Raw genomic sequence first — 24595 nt, 5'->3', positions numbered from 1 at the left:
GCTCCCTTTCTAATTGTTGAAATTGCTGCAGCCGTTTTCTGCTAAAGAGTAGTTGGAAATTTTATTTAATACTCCCTCCGTCTCAATTTATAGGTCCAGTTTGAAAAAAAAATTTGTCCCAAAATATTTATCCCTCTCTTCTTTCAATACAAATTTATCTACATATTCATTGTGATTTTTTTGAAACTCAACATTATTCTCATTTTTCAATGCACTAAATCCATATATTTATTATGATTTTTTTGAAACTCAACAATATTCTCACTTATCAATGCACTAATTAATGATACATGAGATAAGATTTCATCCAACCAACTTTTTTCTTAATATGTGTGTTTATTCCAAAATGGATCAATAAATTGAGACGGAGGGAGTAAATCTAAAAGTATTTTCTGGGAAAACAGTTTTTCATTGAAAAGTTGTTTATATAAAAGGTAGGTGACCAATATTTTAGAAAAATTGTTTTTAAGCTTTTCTGCGGCGAATCACATGTAATTCAACACTCACATAAATACTTAGCTCGGGAAAAATATCAAAAAAAAAATAAAATGGTTACACAGATTTTACATACGTATGACATGTTTGTAAATTATTTTTTTGGTGTGTATCTAAATACGCGCAACACTCTGAAACATCATCTTTCCCCAGTCTCCTTAAATAGGTCTTTTGTAATATTAATATAAAAATATAATATTAATCGGTAATTTTTTTCAGGTACATATCACTTTCATATTGTCATCAAATTCGGTCTGAACAGATACAGACATAGATATAAAAAGTCCGCCGGCTAAGACAATCGGCGAATGACAAACAATTCATTCAGGAATTAGTCAAGAAACAAGTCCCATCCATTTATTAACAATTTTTCCCCCGACTTCACACGTATTTTAATCAGTGTTCTAAAAATCCCCGATTTAACCGATTAATCCCCTGCAAGGTTGGCCATCGATTCGATTTTTGAAATCCGATTAATCCTTATATATATTTCTTAATCCATATACAAATATAATTATATAATTTTTTTTAAAAAAAATTTCTGAATAAATATTGGAACACTAAATTTTTAATACGTTAATTATAATTGACTGTTTTCTGGGTTCATTATTGCATCTTTATTAGGCCCTGCAATTTCAATGGAGGCCCATCAGATGTATGTAAACTAGCATTAGCCGAATCACTTCTAATGTAAAGCATGCAAATAAAACTCTCCTGAGAATGATCCATCCATTTTCTCATTCATCGTGTAATCCACATTCCTTCTCCTTAAAGGAAAGCTGTTATATTGAATATGATTTGGCAGAAAACTACTAATCTTTACTTCTCTACTACTGAGGGTATCCTGCCTAAACAATACACAAAGAGTTACAATTAAAGTTGGTTTATTACTTCTTACCAAAACTAATATTACAAACAAGATACAACTATGATACATTGAGCAAGCATGCACCTACGAAGGGATGAGTGGTGACTTTTTCTCCAACTGCCATTCCACTCGGATGGACCTGCAGGTGCAGTGATCCGTGGCAAAAAATATCTCGCCCAAAATTGCACTGATATCGCTCATGGAACCTGGGATTAGTCATCAACAGCATTGCTCTTGAGTTCTAGATCTGAAGAATAGTCTCGGTTTATCACGTTGGTGTTGCACCATGAATTGAGGAGCTTTGCTCCGAAGAATGCAGAGATGGTTGGCGATGTGGCTGCTGCATGTTTCTTTCATTTGCAAGACCAAGTAATGCTACAGTTGCTCTGCATAAAAATAAATAATGAATTGCTAGACTTTAGAGCAGCACTAACTGTAGTTGCAGCTATTGCTCTGAGAAACGATTGCAAAAGCATGACAAATTTTATAAAATTGCCAAAGCATGATAAATTTTAGGAAATTGCCAAAGCATGACAGATCCATAAGAAAGTTCAGTTGCAGGCTGCAGCTATTGCCATTGAAAATGACTACTATTACTGAATCTGAAACGCCACAAGTTACATTGTCCATAGTGGATAACACATACATGCTTCAGCAACCGAATCATCAATACTTTTATAAAATACAGAAATTAAAGAAATCTTGAGACTGTGATTTATTATTTCACCAACGGAATCATCAAAATATAGCCTATAAAATGTACTAGTCCGTCCTTGTCAAGGTTTCATTCCAACACTTTTTTTTTGGATGATATATTCAGCAGTCGCATAATAGCATTCTGAATCCAGAAACATGCAACAATTAAACACCATCAGCAATATACATTGACCCATTGTATGCAATAGATGACAAATGTAAATGACTATGACCCTGTTTGGAAATTAGCAGACTAAAGTAGCTGTATAGCAGATTGACGTAGCTGTTTTGTATGAAACTGTTTGGAAATATTTGTTCAATTAGTTTATTGTATTTTAACAACATGCCAATCTCATTGAAAAAGCTTTTTCAAAATTAGCTTTTTGAGCTCAAAACGCTACTCACATGGTCGAACCTCTACTATGGCCCAAATCTCTAAATTGTTTTCTCAAACCTCTAACTTTCAAGCAGGACTTATGACTCATAATCAGATATATTGCATTTGCAATTAGCTCGTGCAATATAATATCATAAATGAGGGCGTCCTTTTGCATAGCTTAATAGATCAATCCAATTAAAAATAATAGAGGTTTCAGACAAGAAGATTTCTGATAGTCCGAACTAGCTTATACCTAGGTAGTGAAGTTTTTATGCTAGGTTGGTTTGCATAAGCAGCAAGAGGACTTCTCAGGCTAGAAAATTTTTTAAGAGCACCTTCAAGTTGTGGTGATGGCAGCTGCAGAGGAAAACATAAAGTCAATACAACATTCAAATATTTCCATGTATGCATGCATGTGTGTGTGTCACCAATTCACATTAGGCAACATAATAGGAAGAAACCTACACAAAGTAAAACAATTTGTATATACCTGCAACAGGACACGGAAAGAATGTGGTTGCGTCTGAGAGACGCATTTCAGAAACCCAACCCATAATTTAGGCATTCTCCAGACCTGTATCCAACAGTAAAAAAATGAGAGTATTACATGTTGACAGCAATAGAAGAACTCGCACGTGGAACAATAATCTCAAAAATTGAGATGTCATATCTTAGTTTTAATTAGGATACCTGTTTATCTACAAGTTTCAGGAGTAATTCCATGACAAAATCAACCTACAGGCAAAACCAAGAAAAGGAAAGGAAACACGTTTTTGTCACTGTCATCATTAAATCAATCATGGTACTAATGACCGAAAGCTTTAAAAGAGTCCAAGGAGCAGAAGACTCAAATATGTAAAAAATTTCTGCAAATTGACAGCGACCACTAACTCTCTTTCATGTATCGGAGGCCCTTCTACTTTGATGTGCTATGATATAAATCAAAACAGCATTCCCTCCATTTCTATGATTTATATCTTCAAAGTAGAAGTGTCCACTAAACAAAATCCTCATTCGCAAGTTTAAGACTGACAGCTTTCCCATTAGCATTTAGCTTAAGTTCATCCACACAAGTTTGATGGAGTGCTTTTACAATAAGACTTGTAGATAATACGACCATTAACTTGGTGTATATTTGTAGATAAGATACTAATTAAAACATATGTATAATGGGTAATAGTTATACAACTTACCAGAGTAGGATAAGCATCGATAGCCTGGATTACTGTCCTCATAAAAAGCATAGGAAGAGGAGTTTGATCCACCTAGCATACAGGATGAAATTTAGAAATGCAACATTAAACCTACAATGAACTTTTGCGGCTCTAAGCATACAAAGAACAATTGTACCATCTGGTTTAAAGCCTTTGCTAAGACCTGCTGTGTAAAAACTGTCCTCTGCTCAAAACAAGCTGAGCATGCATCTGTTATCTGATAGATATCAAAGTGCAAAAATAATTACAGTTAATATATTGACGAAAAGAACTACCTAATGACTAGCCAAGAATATTAACTAGGATGACACTTATTTCGATGCACAATGAGGGTCAGAGACTAACATAACAGTGTGATTGCCACATGCATGGGAGTAATTCACACCACTCGGCTATTACTACCAGAACCAAATCTAAAGTACGAACGAAATACGCGGACATCTAGTACCCCAAATATTACAGCTTGAGTGAAAGGTGTACCCTCACTTAAGACGTAATGACATGGCTGGAAACTTAACAGTAGTTGTTGGCTTATATATGTACCCACTAATCATGTTGGAATCTCAAGGGACAAGTGCTAGAGTCTCCCCAACTAAATTCTTGATGTGCACGTCATATTTAAATTGCTCAACTTTCAGACCTCTAAGAAATTGTGGGATAATAAATTGTGTCCCACTTTCACACCCTGTCAGAGAAAGGATGGCAGAAACAACTCTTTCTAGAGTTGGATGTGATGTTTAAATCCCCAGAATTTTGGGATATGCATGAATTAAGACTAAACACACTATCCACGTGCTAAAACTTAAGTAAAAGTAGCAGCTGAACATTTACCCAAAAGTTCATGAATTAAAAGTATTTTTGAAATGAAACCACCATCAGATTGACAGAAATATACCAATTGTAATCAAATAACAGACTTCTATTGTAAGCTAGAGTTCCAGCAATGAAGACTTATGTTTTGTGCGGATGTAACTGACTTTCAGGTCTTAAGTACTTGACTGATATATTTAACAGATTACTGATGGTCTATATCAACACATAACCCCTGAAGTACTTGACATGCTTACACAATGATCTAGATGTCAACATAAAATTACGTTAGCAGCTAATTCAGAGACATAATCAATATAAGGAAAAATGTTAGTAGCTCTAGTGCGAATCCAGTCAATACAAAGCGAATAATCTAGTAGCAAGATACTAGTTACAACTAGAAAGCATCCAGAAAGGGTATTTACACACCTTTTTGAGAACAAGGCCGTCTCTCTCAGGATTAATGTCATGAATTGCAACCAACACCTCTGCTGGTGTCAGTGCAGCACCAGTCTGAGCTGTGCCCTGCAAAATAAAGCATTACAATTACTGTAACTCAAGCACAAAATCAGCAGTATCTTGCATGATATTACAACTTCCTGCCTTAGCTAAATAATTTAATGCAATGGATAAGGACACATGCTTGCAGAGTATCAACTGAACTAAAGCAAAATAATTTGTAAAGGAACTGCAACAGTTCTGAGCAAAATTATTTGTAAAGGAACTGCAACGGTTGTAATTTTCAGCATAAATTCAACTTAAAACTTATTCTAAACCAGCTGTAACAATTATCAATTACCAATAATGGCAAAAACAGAGTTCTGCATGAATCTGTATCCAACTCTTCTAGTAAGTTACATAGGTAAGCATTTTATACTTCCAGTAAGTAACAAAACTAAAGAGGAAGCATCACTTGACCACCTTTACATACAACTACTAATTTCTGTAAAACAGATGAGTAGATAATAACAACCCTTAGTTCTTACCTGTAGTATGTTAGCAAGTGCTGTTTGAAATTTATCCAGTGGAAGATCAACCAGACGAGGAAATATTGGTAAAACCTGATGAAATAATGTAAAAGTTAAAAATAATAAATACATCATAAGGTCACATATATAAGTTACAATCACATTATAAGGTTCATCATAAGAGAGCACATAGTATCTTAAGAGACAAATGGAATTTTCTTTAAGCCTCTGAAATAGAACATTATACACAAACACAAACACATACAATGATACAATGTTACTGTATTTTCAATTTTGTACTTATAGACTTCCCTGGAGAGCTCAGTAGCTCAGCTGCAGTTACTACTTCCATGGTAAGCCAGAAATCAAATTTTTGCTACTCTTCATTTGTTTTTGTAAATTTTAATTGAACCATAAATTTTTGGCATGAACAAGTTGCAACAAAGATTATCATCAAGCCTTGACAAATTCACTTTAAACGGACTGAACGAACGACTAGTTGACAAGTAGTTGACAAGTTGAGTATATTAACTTTAATTAACAACACTCACATACAAACACGTGCGCATAGTAGTATATTTTATACAATGGTATTGAAGACACTAATATAACCACGAATGAGTTTAACTTTTTTTTTACATTCGATATATGCGTACAGGATACGATCATCAGTATTATTGTAAAAATACACTATCTGAAAAAATTTAAAATACTAATACTGATTGTATATACTACTGACTAAAGTCAAAACACTGTGTCACTGTATATTGACTAAATACCTTGTAATATAGTATTTATAATACTAGGCACTATCTGTGCAGTCAATTGGACATATGCTACGAGAATTTCCAAGTCAGTAATGTTTAAGCAACAAAATGACAACTCATCACTTACTCACTCAAATTGGGATAGAAAGATGTTCATGCTTTAAAATTGATATCTTATTAACCTAAATTTCCATATGAAATTTATTAGACTAATGACAAATGATATGTCTTGATCCTTTACTCTTATTATATCAAGTGAAATGTATTGGGGAATGTAAGCCAGATTAAAAGGCAAGGAATAATGACTAAAATGAGATACAGAAAAGAGATCAAATCAGCTGCGCCAACCTGCAAGAATCAACTATGACAACTGGTCACAGACTCATAGCAAATCTACAATAATTATCTGGTCAGTCAAGTGGTCAGACTTAGAGCAAATCTACAATAATTATCTGGTCAGTCAACTGGACAATGTGCTAAGAGAATTTCTGAGTCAGCAAGCAAACAAATTGCGACCGCCAACTCATGAATTACTAAATAATCATAGTTAGGGCGACAAGATGTTTATATTTTAAAACTAATATCTTTACTAATTTGAATTTCCGCAATATGAACATTATTAGACTTTTTATGAATAATGTTTTCTCTAAATATTAGGCTAACAAGTGCAGTGCAGTAAAATTACAATTATTGTTTACTAAAGATTATAATCTTCACAAAAATACAATGAGAAGAATGAGCATAAAACCAAACCTCATTTTTGGCAAAGGAAGGCAACATTGGAATAAGAATTGTAGCATCCTGCAACAAATATATGTAACGTGAGGCCAAAGAACACAAAACCACCACTCAAGTACATTAGGTAGAACTTAAGTGGAATACCTTGAGTTTAGTCTCATACAGACGTCTAACAGTTGCAACCAAATCAGCAGACGGGACTGTGCCTTCTGACAAAACATTTAACACCTTAACGAAATAGAGAGCATCAGTATTCAGTACAAGTGCAACTGAAAGAAGACTGATGAAACATGAAAGACTTTTGATGATGATTGTAATAACTAGTAGTTACAGTTAACATCTTTATATGAATATGCACCTGGGTCAGAAGATTTTCACTTCCTTGTGGCGGATTAGATATAATATGGAGCAATTCAGAATATGATGACCCTAGGGCCCTTACAAAAATAGGAATATGACGATGAATAGCCTGCATCAACACGAGACACCAAAGATTTCTAAAAGGATTTAGTAACACAAAAACAAGTCACTAAAGAACATAAGATATTAAATACAAGAATATAGTGTGTCAAGATAAAGACAACAGAGAATGAGTTTCCTTCATGTTACACGACTTATATCATATATCATTGGCTTAAAATGAAATCCAATATAACGAGACGATCTGGTACACTCAAATCTAAAATACAACCCAAATGAATAACAATAGCTTTACTTAAAATTGTGAAACATGCATCATGTGCATTACTGCATTTGCCACACAAAAGATATTGTCAGGGACAAAGCTTTTCACAGAAGCTAAAGGGTGTTTAAACACCAAAACACTTGAATTAATTTTTTTTTGGTTTTACTTTCTTATGAAAATGTCAGATTAAGATAATGAACAGTGGCGTAGGTCATATGAAAAACCTAATAACACCAAGTCAACAAAAGAAAGATCAAACAAATGACCTGCTTAACAGCTCTTGGTGCACGGGAATAGTTATCAAATACGACTTGTAGAAGAGCAGGCTTCTGTAAGATAAAAAAAAGTCGGATGTCGTCAGAGAAAAAAGAAAATTGGATAAAATTTGGTCAGGCCGTTGTGTTATCAGCATTCAGCAATACTTACCTTCGTACATAAAGCAAAAAATAAAGAAATATGTTGCTGAGCTTGTGCAAATGACACCAACACATCACTTTGTGTATCACCCTTTGCAGATTCATTTTCGGCAGTTCCTGGCTCTGATAGTTGAGAACCACTTGTTGAAGTTTCTTGGCTACCAAGCTGAAACAATGTTTGAAGATATTACAGTTAAATATTCACCGCATCATTTTGACTAAGACCCATGAACCAGAGCATAATTTGTCAAAGGTGTCAATATAGAACTTTTTACAATTACATTAAATCAAACGAAATGATCTAAAATGAGTAATCTGTATTCTGTAAAACAAAGAGCCAGACAAATGGCGGTATGGCACACACCTCTCTTTCTGTCCTTTGCGCAGCGTCTCCCGATTGTGAAAGCACATTATTTGACATATTTTGATCCATGGTTGATAACAACATATTTGTTGCAAATTGTTCAATATCTTCTGAGATGTAACTGATCACATAGAGTTTGTTTGTCACCTGCCCAACAGGAAGAAGAAAATGTTTTAAACACACAAGAAAAATAAATAAATCTAAGTAGCTAGACAATAAATCAGCTTTAAGCAGTCTCCCGCTCCCATTCACCAAGCAATGAATAGATCCTAAATAATTATAAATGTCCATTACCAGTCGGATAGCTTTCGCACGAATATCATCCTGTGAATGGACTGCACACTGCCATTGAAAAATGCATCAATCAGAATTTAAAAACAAGGAATATATATATATACATCCTTAAAGGTATAAAGCACAACATGTTGACTTCTGTTACAGACAGAAAATACTATATAACTCAAGTTCGACATAAATTTCAGCACAACTAAGACTCCTATCATATACTTTATTACCTAGCTGTGTTAACACGAGGATTATTAAGGTAATAAGAAAAACTAGATAAAAATAATTAAAATTGCTATAATATACAATTCTCTGTTCATTCAACAGCAAAAGCACAAAACTAAATTTGGCAGATCCTATACACGGTGATGGATTAATTCAATAATATAAGGCTATCGATGAGTTTCAATGTTAGTTGTAACTGTGTCTACTAAATAAGGAGGCCAGTTGAGAAGGATGTCTTCATAATATTTAATATACTTCGTTTAATCAATAACTCTAAATTACAATTCACCTTGAGAGCTATATCCAAGCAGGCTTGCCGATTGGCCGGACGCCCCAAAATTAGACTCCAAACTGCACCAAGACCCTGAGTGATACGATCACCATCACGAGCATCTTTTCTCAATCCGTGATCAGAACAGCAGACATCATTCAGAAGTTTCAACACCGTATCAGGCAAATAAGGAACTTCGCCAAGAAGTCGACTAAAAGACTTATCAGTTGTTGGTAATGTGTCAAGCAAAGACCTAGCCTATAACACAAGAAACTTGTAAACATTGTTCACTTCGACGAAAGCATTACTAGATGAGGAAAGTTACATACCACCCCAAGGAGAAACTTTTCATATGCACCAGATGCAAGAGAAGAGTGTGCAACAGAATCTGATAGCATTAAAGTATTCAAATAGTATAAAACATGCATCACAAGCTCATGCCCCTGCCAAAAAAACTCCAGTTAGATCAGCATGAACAATTTTAAGAGAGTATTTAGGTAATTCACAATATAAAATCTTTCTCTAATGCTAAGTAATATCCAACCTAAAAAATTATAACACAATGTTAAGTGACAAATGTTCATCAGCCTAGAATCACAAGTTCACGATATGGATATTATTGTTGAGAACCAGGAACTAAGTTGCTTAAACATCAAAACAAACAAATAAAGGAGCATGATGAAGATAAGAAATACCAAATGATACCTTAAAGTAAGACTACTAAGTACTAACAGCTGTAAAATAATAAACAGAGAAAATATGAAACTACTGCATAATTGCTATCTGTTGAAATACGCATGGGAAAAGTAAAAACAGTAAACAGACATATACCTAAAGAACTTGGTGAACAACCCACACAACCACTCTCCAAGCAGAACATAATAAACAGTTAAAAGAGTTGAAACAAGAAGCAACAAATCTGATGTCCTAATCCGTATGTCCCCTGATATAGATCATCATCTTCGCAGTAAGACCTTGCACCAAATAAACACAGACCATCCCCATGTACAGCACTTGAACCAAATGGTTGCTTTATTCTCACAACTTGGTTCGGAATCAAGATTCAAAAATAAAAGAACCAAAAAACAAATATTTAAACATATTGGATACCTAATATACCGGAAAAGAATACTTGTAACCACATCTATTGCAGTCAACACAAAAAATGCAGAGGTGGGAATAGATTTAACTAAAATTTTAAATGAGTATCAAGTTAATAATCAATTAGAGCTAAAGACTATAATAAAATTAATTAGCCAAACTTCATACTTAGCCACGATGTTTATAAGTGATGGGTAAAATACACCAACACCAACAAGCAAATAAATAGATATAACACACTACCTTCTGATGTTGGTAGTCTGACCCAATGTGCTTTAGCATCATCATCACCACATCCTCATCCGCATCAATCTACAAAAAGGGTTGGAATAGATAAGTATGTCAAATTACCCATGCAGAGTGCAAAGTATATGAGGCTCAAAAGATGTAGAGGACAGATAAGAAGACATTCTATCCCATGCACAGAGTACATCAACATATCACTAAAAATCACATATGATATAAGGCTCATAAATTCCACCAAAAAAACAAACAAAAAGTGGGGAATACACTATAGTAGTTTTTTGAAGTCTAGACACCATTCGAATTCAATTGCACAGGTGAAAATTACCAGACATACTATAAATGACAGTAGCATAGCAAAACACTCCTGTCAACTTCTCATAAAGTCGACCTATGCAGGGAACAAAGGCAAGAGCAAAGAAGTACAAAACTTGCGCTATGCAACCAGGGGAATCCATGTAATTCAAAAAAGTATGACAATCAGATTGGACACAAGTAACTTGAAGATATTAAAACTTTAGCCATGAAAAAGTTTTTCTTCTGTATTACAAATGACAGAAAACCACAGGAAGGATATGAAACAGAGTATATACGAACTGGATAAAAGTTAATTATAAGAAAAATATGTAAAGAACTAGGAAAGACTTTAAAATTTATTTCTAGTTACTTCCCCCAACAAAAGCCTAAAACAGTACTCCTTAAACTAACAGTCTGCAGTTTGGGAATTCCAAACCTCATCGTGGTCTTACCATTATCTAAAATCAACTGCAATTTTTTTCCTTTATCTAATAAGGCATAACTCAAAATTCCAATCCACCAAAACAAATATAATAATCATTCTGGATAAATTTTCTTTATTGTGAGCAGGTTCTAACCTATGTTACTTGGACTCTTCATTTTGCCTCGAAGTACCCATGTCGGACACTCGACACTTGGACATGGACACTTGGACTCGGACACTTATTTTAGGCCAAAAACATGTAAATTTTTCAAAATATTACTGAGTCTGACACATGGACACGTATCCATGTCGGACACTTCTAGCCGAGTCCGAGTAACATAGGTTCTAACTGAAATACTAACAGATATGCATCAACATCAAGCCACAGGCGGACTCCAGTATACCAGGGATAATGAGTCAAGTCCCCTCGAAAAAGAATACAAAATATATATACTTAAATATTTTTCTGGTCATCCTGGCAGCTGCAAGTGGGAAATACATAGGACTTGCATGCAGGATATAACACAGCACTAAATTTTGTTACATAATACTAAAATAATTAAATAAAAAGCTTCCAGTGTATTACTCTCTTCACGTGTTGATGTTTTAGAAAGTCGATTAACTCCCCTGCCTACATATTTTAATTTGTTTATATGTGTTTCTATAATAAGGGCTAAAGGTTTTTGACACGTGCTCCTAAATGCTTACAGCTGGTAACTAATTTGACTGCGCAAATTCTTCAGTTCTCACACTGTTCCCCAGCCTCTTTGTGACACTAGCTTAGACCTAAGCTCAGGGTATTGCTACTGTAAGGCTTATCCTGCAAAAGATACTGTACTTGCTCCTGCCCTTATATGTTGCAGCAAGTTTTGTAACTGTTAATATTTTACTAAACTCCCTTCCCGTTCTCTGATTCACTAACATCTTATACCAGTTGACCTTTATAGTTTATTGTCTACTATAGAATCAAATTTTAGCCATGTGTCCAATTACAAACCAAAGGTATGAGCAGACTTTACTGACAAGTATGATTCAATGGTCAACAAAGTTTCAAACTGGTAACCGGTGTCCAATTACAAATTCAGAAGACTGATGCGATTTTCTAGGCAGCACTACAGATCAAAATCCTAGAGCAGTAACAATAGATATCCTGCAGACTCGTACCTTTATCTCTGACTCAAAATATCATCAACTACCAAAACAGAAAAGTTTTAAAAAAACGAAGATAGAGTAATTTCCCCACCATTTCCCATGGTATAAGTTCATAATACAGATTACATCTGGACTGAGTATAATAAAGATGAGAAGTGTAGGGTATCTTCCATAAGTGTCAGGTTGTAAGCTGGTGTCAAATTGACACCCCCATGTTCAAAGCAACATCTTTCTCCCCAAATTCAAACAAATCATTTAATATCAGAAGTTGAATAACTATATAGTACTAATAAAGTCTTAGAGTTGCCAAATTCTTTCTGGTACAGAAGTACTTAAGTTTGCATCCAACTTCTGCCCTTTCAGTCAATATCCTTGTGATAGCAGAAGATGCGGCGATCTTCTAAAGCCCATTGAATCAACCCCGACGCAACCTCAAGTTCCCCAACACATTAAGGTGTACATTATACCTCTAAAATTCAAACTCCATTATCTAACCAAATATAGAACAATTATGAAACCTCAGGAAGTCTTAACTAGCCACATAATGAAGTGCAAAGAGATATAGAACTTTAAATGCAAGGAACTGTTATAATTTTATACAGTAAAACAAGGACATGTTAAGAATGCACCACATACTACAGTATAAGACAAACAACAAACAAAACAAAACAATGTATATCCAACAAATTATCACTACTGAAGAGGTGATGAGTAAATTAATGTCCAACCGGAAAAGATAAGCCATACACTAAAGAAGATCAGATCAGCGCAGAGAAAATTAAAGTAGCTAATAGTTTTTTGTTGTCAGAACTAAAGTAACAGATGAAAATATGCAGATTCTGAAACACTTCTTCTACTTCCAAGAGCAATTTGTGATACTGCAAGTAACTAATATTTTGACATCTACACAACTCTAAATTTTAGATAAATAGTTATAATAAATTTTTGAGAATTTAAAATAGAACACCTTTTATAACCCCTAAAGCAAGAAGCATACACGATGCAATTCTGTAATCTAAAGCTGAACATATCTTAAGCTTTTAGGACATGAAAATGTGGTTTAAGCAATATCATACTTATCACCTTACTGTATCGGGTAGGGAAAAAAGCCTCTGAGATGGTAACTTTTAAACTTGTAAAATAACAAGTCAGTTGGACAAAGAATAGAATTCAAGAATTCAAAAGTAATGTTCTTGTTAGCATGGTCAATCTTTTGGCTTATGAGATATCTAAGTTACACAGGCATTGCGGAGTGTTGTACAAATGATATGATTGTCCTAAATGTGTGCAGTGTTAAACATGTTTTTAACGGCATATTTAAAATTTAGTAAACAGTCATTCGAGAACTTGGTAATTAAACCAACATCATTAAAATCAGGGACAAATATAAGAGCAAAAAGAACTGCTTCACTGCTAAAACAAGTATTTCAAATTTATGATGGCGCTGTTTGTTGCATCACAGACAAGTATACTATTGGTCATCTTTTTATGTACATCTGCTAATACGAAGATTATCCACATCTCATACCACGTTAAAAAATAAGTACCACATGGCTTAAATGGAACAACCTATGATCCCCTCGTAAGGGATGAAAACAGACATCTAAGCTCAACAAAGAGTTAACCAATCAAAAGAAGAGTCTGCCCCACCTGAGCAACCAATCGAGCAACCAGTGACATCCACGTCTGCGTGTAGTCTGTGCCATTTAAATGTTTGTGAGAATCAATGATGGACTCCACTGCAATTTTCCTAATATTTCTTTTCTGTTCATCGTCCAGCTCAACATATAATGGAGGCGAGGGCAATTCAGGATATACTTCTTCCAAGACAGGAGTGCTTGTAACAGATGGCGACAGTTCATCAGCTTCGTCAAGAAAAGAATAAGGATCTTCTATGATTATCTCCGACTTCTCTGATGCCACAGAGTGCCGGTTAACCTCATTAGTAGGAGAAAGTGGATCATCTGAAGAAAAATTGTCCCTAACATCATGGACAGCTTCTTTGGTTTCTTCAACTTCCATAGCACCATCTTTAGGAGCTTTGTCATCAGCTGAAGAAACAGTAGATGCATTTGTCCCAAATACGTCAGTCTCATATTCAGGTACAAAAGGTGCTGAATGATTTTCAGTACTTGTCACTATGGGATTTGTGTCTGGCTTGTTAATAGGTCTAAAATCCTCAAGCTCCGATTCTTTATAGCCGCTACTAGTTACATTCGTATTATTATCAAGAGAATTTGACGAATTCTGTACAGTCGAACGCCGAGGATCAAGACGACGAGGGTCCTAAAATATTAAATTTATTAGAAGCAAATACTAAATTACAGACTACATGAATAAAAGTGCAGCTATAAGAAACTAAAAAAACTAGATGTCAATATCTGCTTAGCTTACCCTCCGTGGATCACGTTTCGACTCTGGAGTGGGATTCACTGGGGCAGGTACCTCGGACAACGATGAGATGTTTGTATTAGGTGAAGAAAACGGCATGTGTACAGATTGAGTTTTTGCAACTGACGTGTCAATCTGTGGAACCTGAAATGCACCACTTGAAGAGCCATTCTGCCGAGTTGTTGACAGACTCCCTAGTCTAATTAATGGTGGGGGGCTTTTGGGCAAGTGTTTCATATTTGTTATGACGATATCAGCCAATATTTCAGGATGAATATTAGATATAAGAATTTTAAGTGATTCAGCTCCTCTGTCTCCTTCGGCAATCAAAGCACCAATCATGCCAATCATTTGTTCAACAGGGTTTAAGTCACTATTTAAAGGAGGAGCACCACCAGGGGAACTCCCATTAACAGAGAGACTGTGCCCAGAATCACTTGTCTGTACTAGCGAGGGTGCACTAGTATTAACATCATAACGGGCCCTTTTGGTAGCTACATCAAAGCTGTTGGCTTGAAACTCAGTATTAGAATGTCTTTTTCTTGTTAAATCTACAGAAAAAGGCAAATGATTTGTTGCTTGCTCATCCTGCAAATATAAATTCAAACCATCAAGGAGACTATAGATCCATAAAAAATATAAGTGAAACTGACCCAAAAGAAACAAGAAAGTGCCACCACAAAATTATCAACCACTCAGCATATTGACAAATTACCTTCAGCAACCGAGCATCACGTGTGGCACGCTCGTTAAGCTTTAACATTTTATCTACTTGTCGCATGACCTGATCTGCCGCGTCCCCAGCATTCATTGCTCGTAGTGCTTTAAGCAGCCTTTCTCTAAACTAATTACAAAAAGTAAATATCTTATCAGGTACATATTGGTGCATTAAAAGGCTAGGACTGAGCTAGCTCTAAACCATGGACATATTTCTGCGTAACACTACATTCACCAAAGATTACAATGCATATATTTTGTGCATAAATGCACATAATGATTATATTTTTCCACCGTAGGATGCACACCCTTAATCACAGAACTGGTATTATATGGACCAGTAAGTAGTTTCCCTAATTAAGAATCTTTTCATCACTAAAAAAGAAAACACTTAGTAATAATAAAAGAACCTCTCAAAAACACATTTGCACCAGAAATTCAGTTTCAAAAGATAACAATTCAAAGATTGTGTAGCTAAGATCGCTTAGCTCATAGAGTATTGATAGTATTTAGACAAGTCTTTTTTACAATGAATTACGTATTTGTAATTTATTAACATAGCAATCGTAGCACCTAGATGTAGAGCCTTTTGAAATTTATTAAATATTAAAACATAGCAAAAGGAAAGTGAAAACAAGACACTAATTACCAAAACAAGACCAAGAATATGACCAAAAATGCTAGCAAATATTTACCTCTAAAAAGGCGGGATGGTTGCACCTTAAGAATCCTAAAAACGCAGTTCTTAAAGAATACTGAATACTAGGGGCATGGGCTCCTTTTGCTGTCTCAAAATTTGGATCAAACTCCAGCAATGCAGAAAGGATTGAGCTACAGTGGAGTGGTCTTTTCTTTGCTATAGCTGCAAGACTAGGAAAATGAGTAAAGTGTTAGAATGTTTAATAAGTCAAATGTGTAACATACAGAAGAGACAAATATTAATCTCAACTCTCGATGACGAAACATTTGTAAAATATAAATTGCCAAGAAAAATAGCAAACTTCACCTAAAATATATTAGTTTGAATTATACTTGTATCTTTTAAAAGAAATTAATGGCCAACCAGAAATAAAAACAGAATTAGATAAACATGCCTTTATATCAAGTATCAAGACAAATATAATAATGTATATTAATACAATTATTTTCTGCAGCACACCCAGGCCACCAAAGTAAATCTTAGAAAAAGACGCCTGTAATATATACTCCAATGTGGTCATCTAATAAAGAATACAAAATACAATAGTTTCAAGGGTTGTACTGATGCAGCAACCAAAGCAAAAAGTCCACAACTGTTTTAAGAAGGAAGAGTTAGCCGAACCCAGCTTAAACATGGAATACCTTAACCACAACATGAAGAAACAATCTTCTTCAGACGACATAAAATTATTCCACTCTGTATGAGTTTCTTAAATTTAATCAAAACTTTACCAGGATAACCATGCCAGTATATCTTTTAAATATCATACACCGAAACTTTGAATAACTGCGAACCCAATAAGAAGAAAGTCACAGCTTAGAGAAAATCCACGAGTCCCGTTCATGAGAATATATGCAATACTACAAAATCAATCCTACAAATTTCTGTACGAGAGACACGGACACAAAACTCACAACTTTCCCGAGTCTAAAAACCTAATTCTCTGTATTGGTTCTTGTTTTAAAGTTACCACCAACATAAATCTGCAGTCACTCCCCTCCAATGACTACATCAAATTCATTTATAAATACTTTTAAATAGTTACACGTCACTCTTCCAGTGTCAAAATAACTTCAATCAAGACAAAGCAACTTTAGTTGCATATAAAGCTATTCCATTGCAAAGTAACAATTTGGAATGAGAACTTGCTGGTCTTCACATGGCTATAATTATCTGTCCCGCTCCATTTTCAAGAGAAAAATTACGGTGCTGAGAACAGATATAAAGAGTAGAGACTTCAATACATACTTAAACAATACACCTGAAATTATTGAAATGATCAAGTTTTACCATTTGAGAATATAATTATGTCTTTTTACTCAAATAAAAATTATATGCAATGCCTTAACACCTATGTGGAAACTAAGAAAGACAATGTAGTATTAACATACACTAAAGCATTCTACAAAGAAAGAAACTCTTATAATATTTCTAACCTCTACCAACCCATAGTCTGAATGATATACACGATAAAGTAAAGTAAACTGTCATTCCACTGAAAAGAATTGTAGACATGCAAAAAGTCCAAACAGAAATTCAATACCAATCCTAGAAGGTGTTTCTACATATTCAAGACAACTAGACAATCCAAACAAAGATAACTACGAAGACATTAAAGCAGGATCAAATATTTGAATCCTTCCTAAATCCAGACCACAGTTTTAAGTTAATTAAAAGTATAATGCACCTTGCTTGCACCAAAAATCTAATGTCATTTAACATTAGACTTAAACCTAGAAAATCAACCTCCCATAATAGTTTGCCTTATTATACTGAGCTTATTTACGAAAGAAAATCTTCACTGTTGTAACAGAAGATGTCACTATTAACAACTATGATAACAAAACATGTATGCTAGAAGAATAAATTACAATGGGGACTAAAATCGCAAACCTCAGTTTACAACTGCGTGTTTCAAAAAAGATAACCTTCACAATTGTAACAGAATATTACACTATCAACAACTAAAATAAACCATGTATGCTCAAAGAAAAAATTAGAGTGGACAAAAATCGCAAACGTCAGTTTACACAGCACTCATCCCAATTACTAGGTGCCCATAATGAGATGAGATTACATGTAGCCGAAACATATAGTATAAATGTCTGAGAGATCATTATGATCTAGAAAAATAAACTATATAAGCTCTTCATAATTGCCTAATTGAGAAACCAATGAGCTGAAAATCGGAGTATCCAATAATAACACAGTGGAGTTGAAATATGTTCTTCTACATCTTCGTTAAATATTATCCAGAAAAAAAAAAAAAAAAAAAAAAAATCTGTACACTGGTTAACATTTTTCTTTCATATTCCATGAGCAGGGACATCTATATTCTTTCCTCTACTACTTTTTGCATCTTTTTATATTTATTATTGTTTCTTCCTGGAACTTCTAAGATTGTAATTTTTAATGTTTATGATGCTTTCTTTGTCACATCATTATATCTTATTTCATATTTTTTTACAAGTAGGAGGTTTGCCAATTTCATGATAGTTCATTGCTTTAACTTAAATCAATATTATCATCCAAAATAATATCAACACCCATACCCACCTGTTTTGTATTATTACTGGAAGATTTTTTTAAAAGCAAATATCAATAGGAATACTGAATCAAGAACAACAACCAACTTAAGCTCTTCAGCACAGAAAATAATTTCTGCAAAAATTAAATGACTGGGAAGCAGGCATCAACGACATGAGTCAACTTCACTTACGATTTATGTGTGCCTGTACTTGATAATACAATTTAAATGGATGCTTACATGCTAGCTTTCTTATTCATATTTACAAAGTGAGGTATAGAGTTGCTGGTTTTTCACAAACACTTTTAAAGTAATAAACAGTAATGTCCAGAAGTTAATCCGATCTCTTGCTTAAGCACTTCTATCACCAGTCAGATGATCTTGGAACCATTAACTTTCATCAAACATATTTGTACCAGCAAGCGCCCGTTATCATTTACACTGCATCATGCAGTTGGACAGAATGCTGCAAATAATACCACAAACAGCAGTAGAACATGTACTATGACTGGTCCAAAACATAATTAACTAATAATCACTTACAATCTGACATATAACTACACTATAAATATGGGGGGAGGGGGGAGTAGTTAAACTCTTGCACAGAAAACTTGAACAAATATCAATTGATCAACCACTAAAGTAGCAGGCAGAGGCTCCTGGCCTCCTGATGATACAATTTTTATACTAAAGTACTAGGCAGAGCCTCCTGATAATACAATTTGTATTCCAATTTAAAGCAATAAATCATGAGAACTGAAATCCAGTAAAATACAAACAATTACAAGTACACCAAGCCCAGATCACGAAATGAAACTAACATTCACCTCAAGTACGGTTATAAGCCATCTTAAAACTAACACCTGCCTTCAGGATGATAATAGAATTAGTTAAGAATCGAACTTCTCAAAGCTATCACAATACCACCTCCTCTCTCTCCCTACTGCACTCAACATATAAATAAATAAGTATATAGATAGATATAGATATATATAGTATTTACAAGCAACAAGACATCTAGTTTCTGACTAAACAGGCACAACTAACAAAATAATGATCTAACCATTTTCTTAAACAGCCCTCCCAATAAAATCCACCACACCTGTAACAGTGACATGCTACTTCCACAGTGACAAACAAGCATATGTATTTAAGTATTATGCCAAATACAAAATATAGAAAAAATAAATGTAGAACTCACCAATTAACAATAGCAATTGTCATAGAACCCAGAGGGGCACCAGCAGATCTCAATATATCCAACATAACACCAATATATCTATTAGATTCTGACATCAAGGCAACAACGTCTATAGCAGGGTGACCGCCGAACAGCCATGAAACATTGAAAGGTCGTCCCATTTGCAAGACAGCTACAGCCAACACAACACTAGTAAATACCAAAATTTAACAATCCATGACAGTATATAAAGTAGCTACCTAAAAATTCCTACATCATCTGTAGCTGACAATTATAATTAAAAACAAGCATCAGTTCTCAATAGTCCCTAATGATCAGATATAAATACCTTCAAGATTACATTTTCCAGGATCCTCAGTATCATATGTAAAATAGAGGATGTATGTTTCCAAAAATTTTACTGCTAGTAACTTCTTTGCAACAGGACCGGTCTACACATGCACAAAAAAAAACTAAAATTAGCAATGTGATCCAGAAGCTATAAGGTATTTAAATATGGTACACCGGCACAAAGATTGCAAGGCCAGGCAATATTCAGCATAATATGTTTAACTAAAACGCAAGAAACAGATATAGACTATAGTTCTGTACTATACTACTATAACCAAAATAAAGATCCTTTCTAGGCAGTCGTCATCCACTTCTGAACTCATGAATAACCCAATGATTTATATATTGATTTCTACTTTATATTTACTCAAAAACCATTAAATATTTAAATATGTAATAAGTTTAAACACCAACACCTAAACTAAAAAAATTATTCACAATACTATACTCATTCTATATATAATAGTGGCATATATATAATAGTGGTATACATATGTGTGTGTGTGAGAGATAGAGAGAGATAATAGAATCTATTCATATTTTATATGTGTGAGTGTCACTGTGTCTTTTAGCTTTATATTCCATCCAGGCTAATTTCGTTTTAAAGCTTATCTATATTATGATAGTTTGCATATGCAAAATTCCGGCATAAGATTTAATATGAATCGTATTACATCATAGTTTCATACGGTCTTCCATAGAATATGATTTGAAATTTAAATTGCCTGCAAGACAAGTATTTTATTTGTTGCAGTTAGGTCTTTCATTGCACACAAGTTAGGCATTCCCATAATATCTTCAGTTAACTGGACTATGTACAAAAATGACCTAAAATCAGATTTATCTTCAGTAACTTCCCAATGTTAAAAGAGTTCTGCATACATTACATACATGAAGTATGAAGAACATAGTTATCAAATTTAAAACTACTAGTGTGGACTACAGACAATAATTTAAAAAGAAATAATAATAATCATCTTACATAGCAAATTCAGATAACAAAACATCATGAAATTCATATTCATCAATATGTGGTATACCTCCAACAGAACGCCAAACACGGCATCCCTAAATTTAATCATCCACGACCAAAGCTCTTCAAGCCACCTCTCAACTATACCACGCCGGTAAAACTAAATATTTTTCAAACAAAATCAAAGTTTAAAAGAAAATTAAAAGTAGTTGTGTAAACATCAATGTGTGTAAAGAGCAAGTAAATTAAATGATATAAGGTCTTCAAGTAAGCTACACAAGTAAGTACAAGTGTGTGGAGTCTCCATATCCATAAACAATAAAGACACCAGAGCAGAGTATGTACTCAAGCTTCTAAAGAGACAATGGAAACAGAGCTTTGAATCTTTGTTCACAAGTTCGACTTTGGAGATGAAGAGAAAAAAGGAGAAAGAAATAAAGAATGCTTTCCCCATCATTGTAGTGCTCCAAAATTTTCTTTTACAAAACATCGAATGAGAAGGCAACATAAAATATTGCCGAATCTTTTCCTTCGTGAAAAACTCGAGCACGAGGTTCAAATAGAACATTAGTGTTTGAAAACATCTACTCCCTCCGTCCCATAATAAACGTCCTCTTTTTTTTCAAGTTTTTTTCACGCATTTCCAAGCTTATAAAAAGCATACTTGTAGACATTATTTTCTCAAATTTTTTATTTTGTATTAAAATTTGAACTTCCTATTTTTATACAAAACAAAATACACGATAAAATAATATCTACAAGTATGTTTTTTATAAGCTTGGAAATGCGTGAAAAAAAACTTGAAAAAAAAGAGGACGTTTATTATGGGACGGAGGGAGTATTTATTATCTGTCAAATGGAAGTTATGCAACCGTATGAGAGTAAGATACTTTTCAGATCTTATATTAGATCTTTAGATTGCAAACAGTATGAGAAATAATTCAGAACTGCTATGAACTAGAAACAGAGAAATTTAAAGTCAAACCTTTGGACAGACATATAAACTGGTTGCACAAAAGATATGAAGCGTACCTGCAACGATAACTCATATAACACACTGCCTAGTATATGTGCCCCAGTAGTGATAGATTTTGTTGCAACAGTAGAGTCATTATCTCTCACTGATGTCAATAATGTTGGCATTAGTATCAGAAAATGTTCCCGAGCATTTAATCCAATCTCTTCGACAACCCTGGCAAGCATGGAGAAAAAAATAATTAAAAGCTTGTAAAACGAAATCAAATATCAAAAAGTCAATTACACACAGAACAACGAAATTAGCTCATGAGCAGGGACAAATCTACAGTGGAGGATAGGAATAACTCCCCCTCTGCAAAATATAAACATACATAATGCAACTCAATAACTAAGTCCAGTTAATGTTTCATAGTTTGGTCGCTTCAATATCATTTAAGCCACCTTCGTCAGACTCCGTTTCTTACGGCTTTTGTTGTATTTTTTATAATAACTTTAATCTTTAATATTTATTTACCCAGGAAGGAAAAAATTAGGTGCCTGTTGGTAAAAACTGTCCGAGTGCATTATTTGTCAATATTTTCCATATTCAGTTCTTCATTTTTTCTTTCTAATATTTGCCCCAAATTCAACGATCTGAATAAATTATAATCCCATAATTAATATTAACTCGAAAACATCTTTAATATCTGTCACTAACTAATTGAAGTACACATTATCTATGTCACAATTGGACCGCCGAAATGCATAACCGAGACAGACCTTATCTATGTCACACTTGATCCTTCAAAATGCATAGTGACTCGCAAATCAAATTTAATTCATCGAATACTACTCTACATACATACGCAACAATAATTAACTGCGGAATTAAAAATTTATGGACGAAACGAAACCGAAAAAAGAGGCGCTTACTCGACAACAGCTTTTCGAACGAGAGATTCCGGGGAAGAGGAGAGTTCAGCGAGATACGGAAACAAGTCAGCAGCGAGAGACGGTTCAATCGAGACAAGAATGTCTTTAGCTTGTTTGAGAGACGAGAGCTTGACTGCCAAATCGCCGTGGTTGTTGGCAGCGGCGAGGAGCGAGAGCGCTTGCTCTCGAGCCGCCATGTGAGAGCAATTGAGAGAAATTGGGATGAGCGTTTGGGTGTTTCTAGGGTTTTGAAAAGAGGGGTTTTGAATTAGGGATTGTGACTTTGTAGATAGAGAGATGGTTTGATTTTGAAGATGCTGCTGGGAGAAGTGGATTTTGTGGTTTATATATTGTCTGGAGTTTGATATTACGGGTCGGGTTTGAACTCAGACCATTATGAGCAAAAAGATATTATTGCTATTTTTTTGTTTTTCGATAATTAGATTTATATTGATATTTATATAATATTTAAAATTTTAATTATTGAAATTGAAAAATACTCTCTTTTCTTTATTAAAAACTGGAATTTTTTATTTTTCTGAAAGAATAAAACAATTTTATTTGAACAAAGGTTTTTAAACAATAGAAGAGATAATACAAAAGTTTAAAACTTATAATTAATGTGGATCTACAATCAAGTCTATCCCTGAATTATAATGTGTGGTTTATCATGAACTCGAATATTTCTTTGAACGTAATTTTTATACTCTTCTGTCCCCTCATTTTTTTCACGTTATTTTTGGCACGTTTTTCCACACATTTAAAATATAGTTCCATAATATATTTTTTTTAGAATATATCAAATTTTTATTCAAAAAAAATTATGAACGTATACTTCAGGAGTCTCAAAATACATGCAAATTATAAACGTAAACGACCAGTAGGAAGGAGGGAGTAGGAAATAGCGGTTTCACACCTAAATTTAACTGTGATAAACTATTTAGAAATTCTCAAAGGTACACTTATAGTTTTGGCTTTTCCAAATGGTACGCAAAAAGTTTTTGGCTTCTCAATGGTACACGTACACTATTCAAACGTTCCGCGCCATAATCCTCCCGTTAACAGCTGTTAATAAAACGTTAACTTCTCCTCAATTAACCCTTAATTAAAATTAAAAAAAAAACTTTAAAACATAAGAAATTACAGCAGAGGCGGGTTAAAGAGGGCTAGGTAAAAAAGAGGGCTTAACAGTTCCGCGCCATAATCCTCCCGTTAACAGCTGTTAATAAAACGTTAACTTCTCCTCAATTAACCCTTAATTAAAATTAAAAAAAAAAACTTAAAAACATAAGAAATTACAGCAGAGGCAGGTTAAAGTCGGGTAGGTAAAAAAGAGGGCTTAGGTAAAAAAGAGGGCTTAACGGTCGAGTGCAGCACCAAGGGTTTGTACGAGAGAAAGCACACTCATTTCGTATTCTTCTCAATCAGGAGTGCACACTCGATTCTCCATTTGTTCAATCTGCAATTC

The 24595-nt window shown here is 34.1% G+C and overlaps 1 protein-coding gene across 2 annotated transcripts; it reads right to left on the bottom strand.

Moving 5' to 3' along the window:
* Positions 1-1205: 1205 nt before the first annotated feature.
* On the bottom strand, positions 1206-23460 carry LOC108222905 (uncharacterized). 2 transcript variants are annotated; one of them, XM_017396872.2, is made up of 27 exons: positions 23128-23460; positions 22270-22429; positions 21305-21397; positions 20263-20365; positions 19935-20106; positions 16202-16376; positions 15505-15633; positions 14793-15377; positions 14049-14684; positions 10526-10594; positions 9511-9624; positions 9200-9439; positions 8695-8742; positions 8401-8547; positions 8047-8202; positions 7887-7949; positions 7294-7404; positions 7080-7163; positions 6951-6998; positions 5449-5523; positions 4892-4987; positions 3789-3869; positions 3632-3703; positions 3129-3173; positions 2929-3012; positions 2692-2795; positions 1206-1749 (listed from the first exon to the last, which is right to left on the bottom strand). In XM_017396872.2, the coding sequence occupies exons 1-27, from the start codon at positions 23322-23324 to the stop codon at positions 1632-1634; spliced, it is 4005 nt and encodes a 1334-aa protein (XP_017252361.1). In that variant the 5' UTR covers positions 23325-23460; the 3' UTR covers positions 1206-1631. The 2 variants fall into 2 exon arrangements, with proteins under 2 accessions (XP_017252361.1, XP_017252362.1); XM_017396873.2 differs by lacking the exon at positions 1206-1749 and adding an exon at positions 2045-2201 and having other exon boundaries at positions 23128-23455.
* Between the last annotated feature and the right edge of the window lie 1135 nt (positions 23461-24595).

This window comes from Daucus carota, chromosome 5, assembly GCF_001625215.2.
Source record: "Daucus carota subsp. sativus chromosome 5, DH1 v3.0, whole genome shotgun sequence".
In the NCBI taxonomy this organism is placed as follows: domain Eukaryota; kingdom Viridiplantae; phylum Streptophyta; class Magnoliopsida; order Apiales; family Apiaceae; genus Daucus; species Daucus carota.
The sequence above is the reverse complement of the archived record's forward strand: the minus strand, read 5'-3'. Positions and strand labels throughout refer to the sequence as shown.

Excerpts from the sequence above, each read along its gene's own strand:
- LOC108222905 (XM_017396872.2), bottom strand. The coding sequence starts at position 23,324 with ATGGCGGCTCGAGAGCAAGCGCTCTCGCTCCTCGCCGCTGCCAACAAC. Across the intron at positions 20,366-21,304 it reads TGTTTGGCGTTCTGTTGGAG|ACCGGTCCTGTTGCAAAGAA; the intron begins GTATACCACATA and ends GTGCATGTGTAG. Across the intron at positions 1,750-2,691 it reads ATAAAAACTTCACTACCTAG|AGCAACTGTAGCATTACTTG; the intron begins GTATAAGCTAGT and ends ATTTTTATGCAG.